Source organism: Scardinius erythrophthalmus, assembly GCF_964197995.2.
Source record: "Scardinius erythrophthalmus genome assembly, chromosome: 20".
Taxonomy (NCBI): domain Eukaryota; kingdom Metazoa; phylum Chordata; class Actinopteri; order Cypriniformes; family Leuciscidae; genus Scardinius; species Scardinius erythrophthalmus.
Window position 1 is genome coordinate 6,272,898 of NC_138240.1, and position 19,246 is coordinate 6,292,143.

General features: G+C 39.6%; 1 protein-coding gene across 1 annotated transcript in view; it reads left to right on the forward strand.

Moving 5' to 3' along the window:
- The window catches only part of tafa5l (TAFA chemokine like family member 5, like), a 43,248-nt gene extending 26,791 nt beyond the window's left edge, over positions 1-16,457 (forward strand). Inside the window, exons 4-5 of the mRNA XM_081349021.1 lie at positions 11,074-11,121; positions 15,586-16,457. Of these exons, the coding sequence (XP_081205147.1) occupies positions 11,074-11,097 (24 nt within the window). The 3' untranslated portion in view covers positions 11,098-11,121; positions 15,586-16,457. The remainder of the gene's footprint in view (positions 1-11,073; positions 11,122-15,585) is intronic.
- The last annotated feature ends 2,789 nt before the right edge of the window (positions 16,458-19,246 follow it).

Genomic DNA, 19,246 nt, shown 5'->3' on the forward strand with positions numbered 1-19,246 from the left:
GTTGATTATCACTTATTACTTGACTGCTTACCACATTAAGTTTAACACATTAAGTTTTATTATTTTATTATGCAAGATGAAAAAAACCACAGAGTGGTTTGAGAAAAATGAAACTAGCACAGCTATGTAGGAAATTGGTTGCTTGTATTGATTCATCTCAATGGCAGCTGCACGGCTAAAATATAAGTTAATGTAAGTCTATTTCATAGCTTTGAGTGCTTTCCGAAAAAGTAACACTGGTGAAACTAGTATATTATAATGAAAAATTAGCAATATATATGTTTCTTGCTAAACAACCAGCCATCACTTACAATGTTACATTTTTTATTACTTCAATTTTGTTTTAATTTTTACATAATTTACAGTTTAGTGTTCATTATACAAAATGTTTGACCATATTTTGTCATGATTGACCCATCAGAATTAGATATTTCAGAAAGCTGAGTGATAAACCATTGTATAACTATTCTGTTGGCAGATTTTCTTAAATTGTTAGTTCACCCAAAAATGTAAAAAAGGCCATCAATTACTCACCCTCATGTCATTCCAAACCAGTAAGACTTTTGTTCATATTCGAAAAACAAATGAAGATCTTTTGGATTAAATCTGAGAGCTTTCTGTCCCTCCATTGACAGCTACACAACTGACACTTTGCATTTCAAAAAGTTCATAAAGAGATTGCAAAACTAATCAATATGAATTGAGTGGTTTAGTCCAAATTTCTTAAGAGAATATATCACTTTTTATGATGAACGGATTGAATTTAGGCTTTTATTCACATACAAACATTGATCAGCGAACATGAACAATGTGAGGGTGAGTAAATTATGTTTTTGGTTGAACTAGCCTTTAACGTAATAGCAACTAGTCATAAATCCAGTCTGCTCATACGTGTATGTCACAGATTGCAGTGGGACTGCATTTGTGCATGTTGCAATTTGCAACAACATTGGATTGCATTTGTGTTACAGAATTGCTGTATTCATATTATGCAAAGATGACTGAATAGCAAATGCATCATGGGGTGGCGAATCAACAGAAACAGACGGTCCACAAGCACAGAGTGGTTATTCGTAGGCTCGATTCCAGAAAACGTGTGCAAATGGAGTGTGTTTATGTCGTTTATGTGTGCATACGTATGCCGTCTTTCTGCTGTAGCATGCACACACCTGCAACTTTCCTATATTCAGCCCCCCCAGCGTGCAGGGGATTCAGACAGAGCCAGGTTCTGACCCGCTAATGGAGTTAGCATATGCAGCATGCTGAATCCCTGCCAGACATTAATACAGATCACTCACGAGGGCCCCTAAACACGCCGGCCATTTGTCTTCACTAGTGAACTGCTGAAAGGTTCAAATTTGCCATAGTCTCAGGAGCCCACTGCTTTGGCATGTTATGCACTGTAGAGATATTCACAGAGATGGATATGAATAGGAAACAAAGAGGACGAGAGTGCGAATGGATCCTGTTTTCTGGGGAGAAGGGCTTGAGAGTGGGTGGGCGGCATGTGAACTCTGTCCGCTCACAAACCACTGAGTCATGCTGTCATGTCTTTTATAGTCCCTGTGAAAACAATGCTCTTGCGGGAACAAGGATCGGTCATTATATGTGCTTACCTGATGTTTTCTCAACATGTGGTTTTCTCCGTCTGCTTTTATTTAGCTTCTCTGCAGGAGTGCAGATTTGATAGATAACATGAAATCAAAATTAAAGTCACCTTGAAAGCAAAATTGACTATTTTGCAGTGTTTATTTTTCCAAATTCACGTCTCCTTGTAATCTTTCATCATAATAACTTCCCCTCCCTCATGCAGTGTCATCTCATCTCTTCTCTGATGACAACCTGTCACTGACATGAGATCACACCAATAGCAAACCACAGCAATGCAATGATCCAGTGAATTCCCAATGGGCAAAATCAAGATCAAAATCACATTTTTCTTGTTCAAGGAGCCGTTTCTGTCTGTCTGTCTGTCTGTCTGTCTGTCTGTCAATCATTCTGTCATTTAAACCTTCAAACTTCAGGTTTTTTGCATGAAATGAGACATTCTCAATTCACTTTTTAATGAAGCACAGCCCTGCTGTGCAAACATGGAATTAGGAGTAAAATGCATGTTAGAATAACAGGGTTTCTTAATTTTTTTTTGTGCAAAATTCAGTTTCTTAGCTCATCCTAGGCTGTTGTTGCCTTAGGCGTGTTCACTGGGGCATTATTTTCCTGTTCTTTAATCTTCTTTATTATTCTAGGTTCTGTAATGCTGCTTTTAACCATTTGTATTATTACAAGCTATACAATTATATAGAAACAAACTAGGGCTGTCAAAAGATTAATCGCGATTAATCGCATCCAAAATAAAAGTTTGTGTTTACATAATATATGTGTGTGTACTGTGTATAATTATTTTGTATATATAAATACACACACATGCATGTATATATTTAAGAAATTTTTGCATACATATACTGTATATATTTATATATAATTTATATTATATATAAATATAATTTTTTTTATATAAATTACACATTTTTCTTAAAAATATACAAGCTTGTGTGTGTATTTATATATTCAAATTTAATTATACACAGTACACACACATATATTATTTAAACACAAACTTTTATTTTGGATGCGATTAATCGCGATTAATCTTTTGACAGCCCTAAAACAAACATATTTTAGTCAAACACCAAAAAGAAGTTGAACTCCCCTCCAAATCGAAACCTGTGTTTAACCCAAAGCTACTCCCTTGCTTCTCTGTCTGTGATTTATTTTATTTTTTTTTTGACGTTGTGTCTTTCTCTGTCTTAATCTCTGCCTCCCCTCGGTTTCTTCTGGGTAATGGCATTGCTCTGTCATCAGCACCGAGAGAAAGGATGAAGGAGACATATAGAGGGAGGGAAAGAGCGACGGAGCGGTGCGGAGGAATGAGGCGATTGTTTTCAGCCAGCCGTTGTAGGGGCCGTCTCGGTGAGATCGGCTGCGACAGGGTCAGAGCAAACACAGCGTCTCATCCACGAGCCGTCTCCCTCACTCCGCCTGCTCGCTTTCCGCTCACGCCTGCACTGTTAGAGGCCACTAAATATCTGACACACTGGAGAATTGGCAATCCTTTGAGATTCTGTACCCTTTTCAACCCCTCCCCTCTTCTTTTTATTGAATACATTTATGGAGCCGAGCGCGTGGCGCAGCGGGTCGCCTGATTTGATTCTTCTTCGCCTCATCCGTAGGGAGGAGGGCATCCAAATTCAGCTCGGTGGGTCCTCAAAGGGGCCTGTGTGACACAGCGGTGTGTGCCTTTATTCATAATTGAGTGAAATACATTAGTCGAGTGCCAGCGTGGGATGTTTTTTGTAATTGAAGTGGCAAGGTGTTAGCAAAAAAGAAAACACCCTTTCTCTCAGTGGAGTGACGCTAGGAAATCTATCTACCTTGTTATCTGCTGTCGCAGGCTGTGGATTTATAAAGTATGTAACCAAACAATATTGGTTACCAGTGATTTCTAATTTGAGAAAAATAGATTCATACAGATTTGAAATGAATACAAGGTTTATTAAATATGACACAATTTTAGCAGTGTATGTGCATTATTGGATGAACTATCCTTTTAATAAAACCCTACAACAGAATATTTTTTCTTGGGAAGCAAGATATTTTGACTTGTTTGTATTTGTAATATAATATTGTCTTACTGCACTGGAATATTTTTTCACTTGTCAAAAAAATACATTGAAAAATCTTCCAGTGTTGGAGAAGATAAAATGCATTGACAAAAGGCTTTGAGTGTCAAATATAGGCCCTACATTTTTCCCTGTTGCTTTCTGCAAATATTTAAATTCTTGTCAAGTAACACATTTAGTAAAATAAATCTATTTATAGTAATATAAAACCTATAATTTAGGACAACAAGTGTATGCCTACAATGTCAAAACAGGTTTGATTGAAAAGCCCTGAGCACATCCATGCAAGTCTCATTATGTATTTGGTGCTCAAGAGATCGTTACGAGTAATTGCCTTATCAAAGCTTGCCTCTAATCAATATCAAAATGTTTCCGTTTATTTCAGAGCACAGAGAATGAGCGCAGCACAACACTGGCAATTACATCTAAATGTGCCATTTCTGTTTGGGTCGACAGATCCAGATTGCCTTGTTAAGGTTTGAGTGAATTAAGCACGTGTTCTGTTCTTTTGAGTTTTCTTAGCATGCATCATTGTTGATTTCAAAAACTCTCCTCCCTCACCACCTCTCCCTCTTAAAATGATTCCTTTATGTTTTTGGCCTCTTCTCTTTCCCGTCAGAAGCCCCTCTCAGCCAGCCGCCTCGTCACTTAAACCACGTTTAGGCCATTTTCCATCTGAAGGATTGCCAGGGTTTCTTTGAACTATGGTTTTTGCATCCCACATGCAGCGCTTCACATTTCCCAGAGGAATATTTCGGAGATGTTTGCTGCGGGTCTATCAGGCCATGATCAGAGGACGTCTAATATCGTCCTTCTCAAAGGCCCCCGCTACTGTTTTGGATTCATTTGAAGACATAGCCTATTAGCATACCGAGACTAGAGTGTTAGCTCTTCTACTACAGGAAAACCAACAGGATGAAAAATTCGTTTGAAACATCTTCCAAAAGAAGGTGCTTTCAATAATGCATTTGAAGTGATTGAAACTGCGATGCCTCAAAGAATTTGAATGGCAAGAGATGATCATATGCAGCTGGGATTAAACTATATCTCTAAACGACCCTCTTTACCAGTTCATATATGCGTCTGTTAATTTATTAATTTCTTTATTCATTTTATTAACTCGCTTTGTCATGGGAGCCCTGCATCGAGCAGAGAACAAAAGCATAGCATTAAAAAAGAGAGAGAGAGAGAGAAATGCTCTCCCTCCATTGTGACCTGCTCTCCCACAGGCGGCTTGAAAAGCACATATCGCACCAGGGAATCTAGCCTCCTTTTGAAATTCATTTCATTGAGATGCTTGATAAAGCCTGAAAAATGTCTCCTAACTATTGGCTGACTGGAGTTTAGCAGTCATTTTCAAAGGCTACTCTATCAATATACGCTATATTACCCATCAGGTTCGTCCCTGCAGTTTGCCAGTGATTTATAATTGCCTTAATTGCTCCACTCACAGCCACTGGAGGAGATTAATCAAACCTTAAATTCAAAATCCAGTCGAGGCCAGTTGGAGGAACGGCCCTCGCCGCCTCCCGCAAAGGGCACGTATCGCTTTTACTGCTGTTACTGTGGAAATGGAGACTAACACGAGTGTGTTAATGCACGTCTCCCACGGTTACAAAATCACTAATCCCTGCCTAAACCGCATGAGGTTGAACGGCCACACTCTTCCAAATGCTTTCCATAGGCCTGCTTCACACATCATGAAAATAAGCATCAGTGCATGTATTTTGAATAGTATGTTTGTAAATTAACAATGAATCCCTAGGTTAATAAAGGCAATGAAGAAATGTTGCTCATTGTTTGTTCATGATATGAATTATCAATTTTACATCACAAAATGCTAATCTGATATTCTAAATATTTAAAAAATTCATCCACATATCATTTCAAACTTGTATACTTTCTTTCTTCTGTAGAAGACGTATTGAAAAATGTCTAGGGTTATTTGTCCATAAAATGAAAGATGGGGCAAGTTTACTTTCAGGGTAAACAGAGAGTAGCTCTTTCAGAGAGTAAATAGTGTTGCTGTTAATAATATTGTCTCTGTTAAGCACTTTTTACCTCCTGCAACGTGAACACCTGGAGCAGTAGCATCATTTGCGCTAATGATAGCTAATCCGCTCAATTAGCAAAGTACACATTTGTAATCTGGGCCTCTCTGCTAGCAGGCAAGTTTACATACTCTTCATCTTCCTCTTGCAGACTAATGCCCTACGACATTCACAGTATGTGGCAGCACACAATCCCCTATGGTAACATGCTAACAGAGGAGCTGTTTCATCCGATTGTTTGCAGGCACAAGAAATGGCTTTTTCTTTCCACATGTCCCTCTGTCTCTTACTCAGTATCGTTCTGCCGCTTTCCGGCATTACCACATGACACCGCATTCACCTATTTAGCCCATTAATTAGCATGAACAGTTAATAGTGCTTCCCACAATAGCTGCCTCAGCAGTTTTTTCTCAGAGTTGGTGTCACCAAATCAATATCTAGTCGAGCTTAAAGCACTGGAGGAACTGAGTCGTAAGAAGCAGAAGACTGTGCGGTCATGGCTGCTTCTCTCAATGATTTTTCTGTTAGAAGCAAGCCATCCCTGCACCAATATGCATTATTACACCATGTGAATTTTTTTTCTGTACTTTATGATTGTACGATATATGACACCAGTAAGATCAGATTTGTGCTACAACTGAGCACTGACGGGGCCTTTTACATCATCAAAAGAGTGCAACAGTCGGGTTTCAGAAGTAAAAATCCTATTAATTTTCTCCTTGCAGGAGCTGATTTTGAACAAAAATGTATGAACCTTTAAAGACAGACCTACTGTGACTGACAAGGTTGTTATCGGATGGCTTATGCGTTTGTTCTGTCAGTCCGTATTATTTCGACTTATTTTTTAAAGAATTCCTGTTGAAATCTGCATTACCCATGATTCCTCTGCGAAATCTACCAGTCAGAGAATCGCGACGCACAAACTCTTGAGCACCCGCCCACTCCCATGAAGCACAGTGAATGATGTAATTGAGTCCGTTTCCTTACTCTATCAAACTTCTTAAATAGTTGCATGCATAATATGCATATTTTGCAATAATAACTCAAAATATATTATTTCTATATACAAAATTATTATCTTTAAATCAATAGTTTTGTATTTCTCCAGTTTTATTTTATGTAATTCGCAATTCTTTCCCTCATTAAAGCTGTGGTAACACTTTATTTTACAGTGTCCTTGTTATACTTAGTAATAAGAAGACTCGTGCGCTGTTTTCAGTTCTCACAGAAAGTTATTTTAATGTGATTTTAAACCATTCACGCACTGTTGTCTGTGCTGTTTCTGTGCTCTGTTAAAATAGCCTTGTAAACACAGTTGGTTGCAACAGTATATTGGATCCGTGCAGCTCTTAAAGTGACAGCAGCCTGATATTGCTGCTGCTGTCTCTATTATAACGTTAACAACAAACAACAAAAGACAAAGAAACTTCACTTGCTGTTTTTGACTGTATAACTTATGTAACTTTGTGTAATGTATACTGTACATTTTATTCATAAAGTGCAGTGTTATTTTACTTTTGATTACAGTTGCTATACCTGAATACCTGAAAATCTTAAAGGACAAGTTCGGTATTTTACACTTAAAGCCCTGTTTACAGATCGTATCTGATGAAATAGAACGGGTAAGATTAAAATTTGGACACATGCTGCTGTCCCGAGAATTTTAGGTTTATTTCGCTTTCCCCCCCACCCCCACAATGGATGTCTATGTGCACTCGAACATTTATTCCTAAAACACATTAAACTTTCGTTTACAAAGACGTGAAACTCACCGAGTGGTCAGGGGTGTTCACTGGTATGTTCACTCAGAAATCGCTGAAAATGATGCATTCCAACAGGTTTTATCGTAGTTTTTGTCCAACTCCATTGACTTGTATTGAATGTGCTGTGTGAGGTACGGTATTACTCCGCCGCTTCTTCTTCGGCTTCTTCTGTGTATTCAATGAAATGCCAGTGGTTTGCTTGCAATTGGCAAATGTGCATTATCGCCACCAACTGGGCTGGAGTGTCTATTATTCAAGCTCTCAACGGAAGAATCTACAGGTGTGAGACGTTTGGAAAAATAGATCCACAGTTTTACAACGAATGGTAAAACACCTGTTGGAATGCATCATTTTCAGCGATTTTTGAGTGAACATATCAGTGAACATCCCTGACCACTCGGTGAGTTTCACGTCTTTGTAAACGAAAGTTTAATGTGTTTTAGGAATGAATGTTCGAGTGCACATAGACATCCATTGTGGGGGTGGGGGGGAAAGCGAAATAAACCTAAAATTCAATTTTTACCTTATTGGAATCAAAATTAGGAATCGATAAGAATCGGAATCGATAAAATTCCCAACCATAGTCAGCATATATAATTACAATGTAACAATGGCACCTTAAAAGAAAGGGTAAAAAGGAAGTCATGAAGTTTACAGTCTTTTTGTCTGATGTTTCACCTCGTAGCTGGTGGTTTTGGTTCAAGGCTTATATTTGTTAAATAAAGACTTTTTTAAAAATCCCAATGGGAAAAATACTTCCAGAAAAAGTGGTTGGGCACTGTTGTACACTGTTGTGTCATCATTAACATGCTAATGATAAATTACAATTACAACGCACAGCTAAATTACAATTTGTTGGCTCACGCTGGCTGAAAGAAGGATTTTGAGGTCATTTTTAGTACAATTGTAATAATGAGAACTCTAATGAACATTGTATTTATCTTGCTTATCTTGTAGACAAGTTCTTCATTTGACATTGGAGGACTGTTGCTCAAACTTCATCTGAGGCTAAGATTCACTGCCAAAGCAATTAACCCGCTGTCGATCATGTCACACCAAGCAATCAAAGATAATTCCCAAAGTTTGTCTCAGACAGCAAAGCTGTGGCAGAAAATCATATACAGTAGTGTGCAGTGAGCTTACGTGATAACACTCTCAGAATTCTCCTCACATCTCGAGGTGAAGGAAGAATGTGTCTAGGATCTTGAAGAACAGAAATTGGAAAAAATCAAATCAAAAAAGCTTGCAGCCAGTTGCAGGATTTTCTTGTTTGCTTTTGCTGTTCTTGTTGTTTTCATTTAACAATGCAGCATGAGTGCTTAGCATTTAGATGACATGTTTGAGGAGAGGTGCAGCAGATCAGATGCACTGCGTGAAGGGTTTCACAGATAGCGCCAGGCTTCCAGGGCAGAGAGGCATACGGGCAGGCGGGCACTGGAAAAACCAGCTCTACCCATAGAATCACGGGCACTGTCAACACCATTGTGAATGACTCGGTGACGAGCCAATCAGCACGGGTGCCAACGAACAGCTTAGAGTGCCTTCTGCATGCCAATGAATGTAGCGGCTCCAAGAGCCATGAGCTTGCCAATGAGGGACTCGAAGTCTTGAGGGGTTAAGAGGTTTTTATAAACATTGAATGAGCAAGTGGAAAGTTGGAAGTTTCTTCAACTTGATCTGAGAGTAAAGACTTCAAAAAAAGCCCTGTGAAGTGCAGAATACAGTGCTGGCTAATTTGAGGTGCTTTCAGAGCATAAACCAGACAGCAGAGGACTTGTATTACCACCATTAGCAGGGTTGAGGGTGTTGCAGACAGTCTGGCAGTGTTGAAGAGCAACTAACTAAAATCACTTCTAACTTGGCCTTATCTTTCAGTGGAAATGATGTATATGGATGAGTGGATGGATGGGTGGGTGGATGGATGGATGGATTGTCTTTTGTGGGTCATTGCCAAGCGACAACCTTCTTGTCTCTCTCTGGAACACAGAAGTGACTTAAACTGCAATTCATCGACTGGCCGCTAGAGACAGGCTCCAAAAGAGAGTCAATCCCATAAACCCCTATGTTAAAATGTCCAACATTACAGCAGAAAAAAAATAAGTGGACAGCCTGTTACAAAAAGTGATTTTGGTCTATGTAGCACATTTTGACCTTCGTGACAACAGTGAGGGGGGTGATTTTAAAGTTCTGCATAATTAAGGTCATGGCCACTTGAGTGACAGGTGGGTTGCCACTACTGTCAAAAAAATAAAAAAACAACTTAGCTAATCTCGGTTAACCGGGAGTGATGTGCAATGACGCGCTGCCGAGATGGCTGGCTCCGCCCATTTTGGGCTTAAAAAATGCTCTTCAGAAACATACGTGTGACTTCACGGACACTACGTCCATATTTTTTTACAGTCTATGGTCATTGTCAAGATAGAAATTTCAAAAATCTAAATTTCAGAAAGATAAGTGGTAAATATTAACATTGCTACTAATCATGATGACTTTTGTTATTTTTATTTTATTTTTAGGAAAGGGTTGCAACACTGGATAAATTCTCAAAAGAATATGGTTTCATTATATTTTTTTAAATGGTAGGAAAATCACAATGTGCACATTTGAACAGCATCTTCTTACTCTGAACTTTGATTTTGGGAGTATTTTTCTACAATCTTTTAGTTTTAGTTTAGTGTTTGACATTGGTAATTATATATTTTAATTTAAATGCATTACACTTAAATTATTAATTACTTTTTGGGGGGGCAACTTGTTAAACTTATAACCTGGAAAACAATTATAAATAAATAAAAAAATGTATTCAGGTTCATATTATTTAAAGGGATACTTCACCCATTAGGATTAAGCTTTGTATCAGTAGAAACCCAGTAGTATTTTTGGATGACCGTGCTTCCCTCCCTCATGTCCCCCTGAGACGAGAGATTTCTGTATTGTGCGTCTGAAAAAAAACCTCCGATGACGCAAAAATTTTCATTTTGCGTCATCGGAGGCTTTTTTTGTCCAGAGGCGAGAGACTACATCCTGTAGTAGGAGCTCGTTCCGCATGTTTTCAACCCGCCCATAGGGGATCTCACGATAAAACGGCATCTTTTCAGTTTCGAGTCAACTAGTAGCCTAGTTGTGTCATTTCTTCCGATAATGCCCTCTGTAACCGGTAGGCGTGGCTTGGGAGGCCTCGTAGGGCAGCAGAGCAAGTGCATTCTGGGAGTTGTTGTCTTTCATCCACATGAGCTAAAAATACATTTTCTGGCTTTTCTCAGTCTAGAAGGCACCAACTTCTAAAATAATTTCACATTTCTACTACATAAATGACCCAATTTAAGTACACATTGATCTTTCCAGCTGTGAAATATCCCTTTAATAAATGGTTATGGAATGATACCTTTTATATGGAGTTTCTTGACCATTTTAAATCGTGTCACCATATATTGAGAATCACCCTTACACAGTTTTTCATGTTATTTGGTAGAATTTTAATTATGAAACATTTCTGACATTTATGAATTGATATCGTAAGTAAAGATAACGCAGTCTAGTGAAATATCTGACCTCTATTTTCTTTCTCTTTTTTAATAGCCTCTGCCCAAGGAGCCATCCTAAAGGACTTGAGATTGCTGTGAGGAGGTGAGTGGTGCTTCAGTAAGATTATCTCTTATTTGCTTTTCCTTAGTAAGCCATCATTGTCTCTGAATCTAATATGCGATGACGGAGGTCGTCTAGCGAGCAGGTCCGAAGCAGAACAGCGACAAAACGTGGCGAACGACAAGAGCGCTATCATAGCGTTTGCTTTAAAGCAACATGACAGATACAGAGCAGAGGTACAGAGGTGGAATAAGGCCGAGCAGAAATCGAGTGGAAATCTTATCATTTATCCAGCCAATTGTGCCCCGGCGGCGTTGATGAAGTTGTGTTAAGAGTGACGCACCTGATCAGCAGAAGGGCTAAAGCAGGATTAGAGGGCAGCTGGGGGCGCCGGTTTTGCTGCGGATCGGGAGATGAAGGGAGAAGATGATGTCGCAGGACGTGAGCTGAAACCTAAAATCCCTTGCGCTCTGCCTCAGTAGCGATTGCAGATGGCCTGATGGTAGCAAAGAAGGAGATACGGTTATATTTAACAAGATATATTTACATGCCAGCTGTTGTTTGTCTTTCCGTCATGCTTCAAGCGATTCCCATCGAGTGTACATGGCTTGGGAAAGACTAGTTTTGCAGTGCGGGAGGATAATATGAGGACAGAAATTTGCATAAATGTATGTTAATCCTTGAGGCAATTAGCACCTGTCAGTTTTTGAGCAATAGCTTTCCAGTCTTTCCATTACATTGCAAAATAAAATGCTGAATACTGTTCTGTTATAATAATAAAGTAATTTAACACCAGTTTTTCTGTATTGAAAAGTGTCCTTTGGGAAACAATACCTTTTCACGCCAGTGTTATTCCAACAGTCAAACTTTTAACAAAAGCACTTTGTTAAAAAGCTAGTCATAAGGGATGAGTTTTTATTGAAAAACTCCATTATAAAAGGGTCCAGAGTGAGCACTTAAGGAAAATCTCAGAGGGAAGCTGTTGTGTAAGACTTCTAGGGCGGATTTTAGGCTTTGTGGACTCAACGGTAGTTCTAGGAAATGAAATTCTCTATGGCCGTTCTAGTCAGTGTTATCACCATTTCCAACATAGTGTCTTCCTCTCTCAAGAGAGCGCCACATGTATCACAAGGCAATCTCGAGTAGATGGAGAAACAGTAAAGAGAGAGCTCCATAAATATTTACATGGAGAGGAACTGGAATGGACAAAATTGTGTTCTGATTATGGCAGTTACATTGGCGTGCATAAAAAATTGATCTGGGTAATGTGGGAGAATGTCTGATTTACAAATGAATTATAAATTCTGGGGATTGTTAGTTAAACCGCAATGAACTGATATGATCTTTTTTCTCTAACTCTGGGATTCCCAAACTTACTGCCATAAAAAAGTGAGATAATTACATAATTGTTTTCAATTCACCTATTTAGATGGAAACACTGAATGCCTGATGGTTGCCTTGACAACCTGTTACCTTTGCAATTATTATTTTTGGAAAACATTTTGGCACTTCAATGTCTTTTATAAAATTTTAGAGTTAATATAATTTATGCTCTACTCTGGAACTGGAACATTTCTTTTGCTGAAACTGTAGAACAGGGGTTTTCAAAGTGTGGGGCGCACCTCCCCAGGGGGGCGCCAGAGCATGCCAGGGGAGGCGTGGAGAGTGGTAAAAAATGATAGCCTAAAGGCCCGTACACACCGGGACGAATATCGGCGCGCGTTATTCGCCAGCGTTTTTCAACGCGTTTTTTGTTCACACCCAAGCGATTTTCGCTAAGGATGAGCCGAGTGAACATGCAAATTCATTCCCTGACATTAGATGGCGCTTAATACCACTCCATAACAGTTCTCTTTTATCAAGATTTTTGTAGTCGCTGTCGCGTTTGTCATATAGTTCTTTATGTTCCGACACCAACGAGACCAGCAGCTCTACATTCATCTTGCCTTGCATCTTCCTCGTCTTATTTCTTCCCGGCAGTGTTTAGACGCTACTCGGCATATATCTTCTTCGCCGTTACATATGTGTGCTCGCACTGCTCGGCAAGACCGTTTTGTGTTTGAGCGCCCCCAAGTTGTGTTTTACTGTAACTTCAGAAGCTCCAGACACGTGAGCAAAAGCGCCAATCTCATTGGTCGGATAGTTTTTGACGCAGCGCGTCAAACCAAAAAAACGAACCCAAGGCGTTTTTTAAAAAATGACGCTTTTACGCGTGGCGTTTTTCGCGTCGGTGTACACACTCACATTGCCGCCCTTTGTTTAGTTACGAGGCATTACTGTGCGTTCACACCGCCGGCGGCGAGAGCGTCAAAGTTGCCGGAAGCCATTCATTTTCAATGAGAGCCGGCGGCGAGCTCCGGCGAGGGCGGCGCGGCGCGTCTTGGACGGCGAGAGCGGCGAGAGGAGTTGAAATCAAGTCAACTTTATGGTAATAAGCTATGACGCGGTTCGGCGGCAACTAGCGGTAACCAATCGGAATGTAGAAGTCCTCCGCCTGAGAGGAAAAAAATCACGCATTCTATTCTACGTCAGAGCGTCCCCGAATCTTTCTACGGCGTCGGTGGCAGGGCGGCGAGAGCGAATTTTGCCGCTCTCGCCGGCGGCGGTGTGAACGTACAGTTAAACGTCGGTGAATATCGAGCGCGAAATTCGTCCCGGTGTGAACAGGCCTTAATAATTAGTTTAAATTAATAAATTAAAAAAGTTAAATTGTTATTATTCTGAAAATAAGGCCTTGTTTACACTGCAGGTTTTGATGGCCAATTTACCATCCGTTTACACGTTCTTTCAACTGTATCCGATCCATGTGTTTACACTTGCCATACTATCTGAAACACTGCACAGAGTTAAATTCTCTTGCGCTGATGGACGAACGCGAAATATGCTTGATGCTAGCTCTGCGATAAAGGCCTATGCAAAGTTCGCCAAACATCACCATTATTATGAGCCGGAGGAGGATGAAAAGTGCCATCATTGCAGCCTGCGCATATGCTTCAGTTATTTTGTGTGAAAGATCCCAGGACTGGTGGGAGCATATTGTGTTTAAATATTGGCTTTGGAGGAGCAGTGGGTCCAAAATTTTAGGATGTTGTGTCAACGTTTGTCCACATTCCTTTCCTACGACAACACAACGTTTAGTCGGGCCATCCGTCCCTTTGCAGATGCGCGTCAGGGTTTCTGTGGAGAAATTTACTAATCCAAAAAAAACCCTGAAAAGCTTGCAATGACTTCAGTCCTTATCATGCTTTTCACTTTAGAATGCTGTTCCCAATATTTAATAATTCCTTTAGAAGGATGTAGTAACACTTGAGTAATTACTATCCAAAACCTTACAAAAATCAATGACTTCAGTCGATATTAGGGAGTTATCATGCTTTTCACTTTAGAATACTGCTCCAAATAGTAATTCCTTCTGAAGGATTTGGTAATACTTGAGTCATTACTGGTGGGTTCCCATGATCTTCGATTTAGAATGAATTATACATTATGCATTACTCTAATTAATTATGAACTGTACAGTATAGTTCTTTGTAGTCCTTTGGGAGGTAGTATTAGCTAAAAAATAGTAGTATTAGCTAATAGTGAATTACCGCATTCAAGTGAGCACCATTGCCTTCTAATTCGAGTTTCTTGTTATAGTTAATATACTCTTTAAAACAAAGGGGGCTTTTCACAGAGATGTCATAGAAGAACCACCTTTCAGTGAACAGTTCTTAAAAGAACCATTTTTTTCTTAGTGTGAAGAACATTTTAATAATCTAAAGAACTTTTTTCCTCTGTAAAGAAACTTGTGTAAGGGGAACGTTCCATGGAGGTTAAAGGTTCCTCACAGAATCATAGATGCCAATAAAGAACCTTTAGTAGTTACTAGAATGTTAATATTGCGTTACTCATTTGTTCCCGTGTAGTTATTCATTAATGACGGAACAGTATTGTAAAGTGTTACCGAAAGATTAATTATGAACGCTGATTAAAATAGAGCTGAGGACTGTACTAAAGCATGATTGTATTTAAAATAAGTGAATATCTTAGCAGGACAGCAGCTCGGAGGAAACAATGCTGATTACCGCACAGGCAATGTTATTTACATATTCAATTTTAATTCTCCAAATGTGAATGAACACTCAGACAGACAACGGGTGGCATAATTATTTCCCTTTAAAAAAAAAAGCCACACGATGTGCGCAGCCACATTGAAAGGCCTGTGTGTAACAAAATAATCATTTTGCAAAGGCTTTCTTGCTAAAGAACACGCGCATTCACCCTCTACCATTTACATTTTTCAAAAAGCATGTGCCTTTCAAAGCAGATGCTCTTCAGAATGCTGTCATATAAAAATTATCATTCACTAAGTAAACACAAACAAAAGAGCCACACAAGATCAACAAACATGAAAAGACGAGGCAGGAAAAGGTAATGCATGTCGTTTTTTCTTGCCTTTGATCATGCCACAGAATGCATTTCCCTAATGTCCTCGTCGATGCTTTTCTCTTTGTGTGTGCACAGGTTTGCTGACATTCACAGGAGCGACGCCAAACAGGAATCATCCATCAGCCCCCACACATTTGTGTCCACCCTCTCATCTCGGAGCTAAAGATATCAGCTGCCCAAATCCACATCACCCTCAAACAGGAAATGGAACCCGTGCACCATCAGTCAAGCATCTCTACTGTTACTCGCAGGTCATCGAGTCCCAGCAGCCACCATCATCTCACAGCAAGGGGACGTGCAACCTTTCTTAGTGAAACCTTGACATAATTCAACTGTTTCTGTTTTGATCTTGAGATACATTGGCTAGGAGAACATTTCACTCGCTTTCCAGTTAAGCAGACAGAGAAGACTGTTCGCGCAAGATTATATAAGTTCCTTGTGAACAGTCTGCGAGGGTGTTGCTTAAGAACGATCTCGATGGACCCCAACTGCGTCTTCAGAGCAAGGACATGTCATCGACGAAAGGCCAAGGATGAGCAGAGACCTTTAAATATACACCAGAGATCACCTCTGTGTAAAGGGATAACGTGTTTTCCTTTCAAATAGAGAATTGAGAAAAGCGGACAAAGCAGCAGATGACTGATGTATCCTGTAGATTTGACCTCACGTGGTTTGAACATATGGATTGTGTGCTGTTGAGCTCTGTCTGCGAATGGCAATGCACTGATGCCGTCAACTCTAATCATTGGTGATTTAAAGATTAGCAAACAATGTGTGGATGTCATCTGTCCCTTCCTCTCTGGGGCGTCTCTTTCACTCTCTGCTTTAAATGTCTGTCTCTAATGGATATATCGTTTCTATCAATACTTTATTTTGACTGTAAATTGACACTTGCAATGGGATGTTGACCTAGATAGGAAATAAAGGGTGTGTCCATGTAAATGTGCACAACGCTTTGAGGAGTCTCTCCATGGGCCACGCTGATTCGCTGCTTAAAGTCAACATGAAGTCATAACGCATATCTTATTATATATTGCATCCTTGCTGAATAAAAGTATTAATTTAAACATAACATAAATGCGTAAAAACTTATGTTAAATGCTTTGCAAATGCTGATTCATGTTTTCAAAAAGTCAAAATTGACCTACTTAGTATGTAGACATTGGTCTCATTGTGCAAAATTCATTGTTGCATGTTTATCCTACTTTGGTTGACGTCACCAAGTCCGCTTATACCTCATCTAACAGGTGTCAGTGGCATTTTAGGTGTCGAGTAATCCTGCTCGACTGACTGCAAAATTTTAACCATCAGTTGAATTGCAGTGGCTAAAACCTACATTATTTCCTGTATTTTAAATACATGGTAGAACTTAAACAGTGCTGTCTCATGTTGACTTCAAGTAAGTGAAAGATGCGTCTTTGTGTTTTGCTCTTTGTTTCCTCTAAAGCAGTCTGCTTTTCACAAAGCACGCAGATCTATTCTCAAATCGGTTCTCCAAATGACCAGTGAAGAAGATCAATCCATATGATGAATGTAACTGGTTTCATGTAGCAGAGAAAAAATAACCACTGTCCCGGAAGATGAAAAAGTAAAAGAATATGGTCACTTTCAGTGAACAGCAGTAATTCATCAGTCTCACGAGCTAGGCACGGGTCTCTCAGTTGTGAATTTTAATGGTGTTTTTATGGTTCCTAATAAAGTCTGTTATGCTTCTGGCAAATATGCAGAGCACGACATCGCTCGCTTCCAATTACTGAGAAACTCAAGGAGATTCAGTGTTCATTCGTTATGGCGTATAGTTATTTAGGAATAGCAGGGCTATCTCTCTTTCTCTTTCCTTCTCTCATGAAATCTCTCTACCAGTGTATGTGGAGTGGAGTGACTGATTTCTCCTCCTCCCTCAAAGTGTTCCGTAATCACTCTTGTCCAGATCCATTCCAGGTTTTCTATTCTGAGTCCTCGCTCGCTCCCCACTCCCTCACTGGTGAGGATCCAAGGGGTCAAGGTTTGGCTGGTTTAGCATGGTCCAGTTTGCCCCTTCTGGTAGATATTGTAACTACACCATCTGATCCTAAACAGCATTTTTTTTGTGGCCTAATGGTTAGAGAGTTGGACTTCTAACCAGTCTAGATTCAAGCCTCAGTGCCGGCAGGAAATGTATGTTGGGGAGTGAATGAACAGCACTCTCTTCCACTCTCATTACGCACAACTGAGGTGCCCTTGAGCAAGGCACCGAACCCCCAATCGCTCCCCGGGCACCGCAGCAAAAATGCCTGCCCACTGCTCCGGGTGTGTGTTCACGGTGTGTGTGTGTGTGTGTGTTTGTGTGTGCATTTGATGGGTGAAATGCAGTGCACAAATTTGGCTACACGTCATGTCACTTTTTTATTGACTCCATTCAAAATATAAAGATATTTTACTTTATATAATATTTATTATACTTTTCTGTCTGCTGCCTTTGAAATCACCGCACCGGATAGTAACTATACAGTAAAAAATTAGTTTCTTATCGCAAGCAACATTTGAATAGTAAATATTTCATTTTATTTTAGTAGATATTTTATTTGTACCAGATATTAACCTTGTTTCTTATAATTCTGATTTATCTTATTGTATTTGTCATAATTTTGACTTTTTTCACAGTTATGTTTCTTGTAATTCCAACTTTATATCCATTAATTGTGATTTTATTTCTTGTAATATCAACAGTATTTATTTTATTTCTCTTGACTTTTTTACTCACTGAGGCAAAAACAGGCTTATAAGTATAGGCTGTCCATCATTAATTTTCTCTAAACATTTTGTAGTTTTGTTCATTGTTCATAAAGTAATATTTCACAAATATTTTCACATTTCCCATAAATCCTGATTTATCCCGAGGTTTAGGGCAGTCAGCCGTATCCGGATCTGATGAAGGACCTGCGCCTGGACACGACGACAACGCAGTCCTGAAGTGTAAACTAGTCCCATGTGAAGGCCTCCTTCCCTTCCCTTTACCTGTGTACTGATAAAACGTTGTCGGGATAATTCTGGTTCACGTGGCTACGCGTTTGCGTTTTGTGCAAATGAGCGGCCGGATCGCATTAAGGGTTTTCTGTTAGAAAGGTGTCGTGTTAGCGACCCATAAGTTAATAACTAATGAACGTTGCAACAGAAGTGAATCAATCAAACTGGACAATAACTTTATTCCAGAGCTGCTGTAAAGCCAAAACAATCTCTGTTACTTTAATTTCCTATTAACACTGTAAGGCCGTGTGTCCACCAAAGCGTTTTTTCACGCAGCTGGCACGTTTTTTCAATTGTTTTCAATGGGAGCGCCGCGTTTATTAAAACGCCATGTGCGTAACGAGGCGTTGAGCGTTCGGGCGTTCAGCGTTCGAGAATGATCAACTTTGGGTAAAACGCAGCGCTCATCACTGTCACTTTTTACCCAACCGTCCAATCACAGTGGAGGAGGGGCGGGACTAATACCACACCGACCAACCGCCACATTCTGCTTGTACAACAACGTCAACAGATGACAACAACAAGCATAATAACGGAACAAAATCATTTAAAACAAGAGCAGAGAAAATACATTACATTGTATTGACATTTTATTATAGAATCAACACAGAAACAAAATATGTGTGAAATGAGATAATAGTAACACTTTCGCGGATATTCCGTATCATAACAAGCAAAGTGTCTCAACTGAAAAAAACGCAACGCTGGCAAAACGCTCTCAAACGCCCAT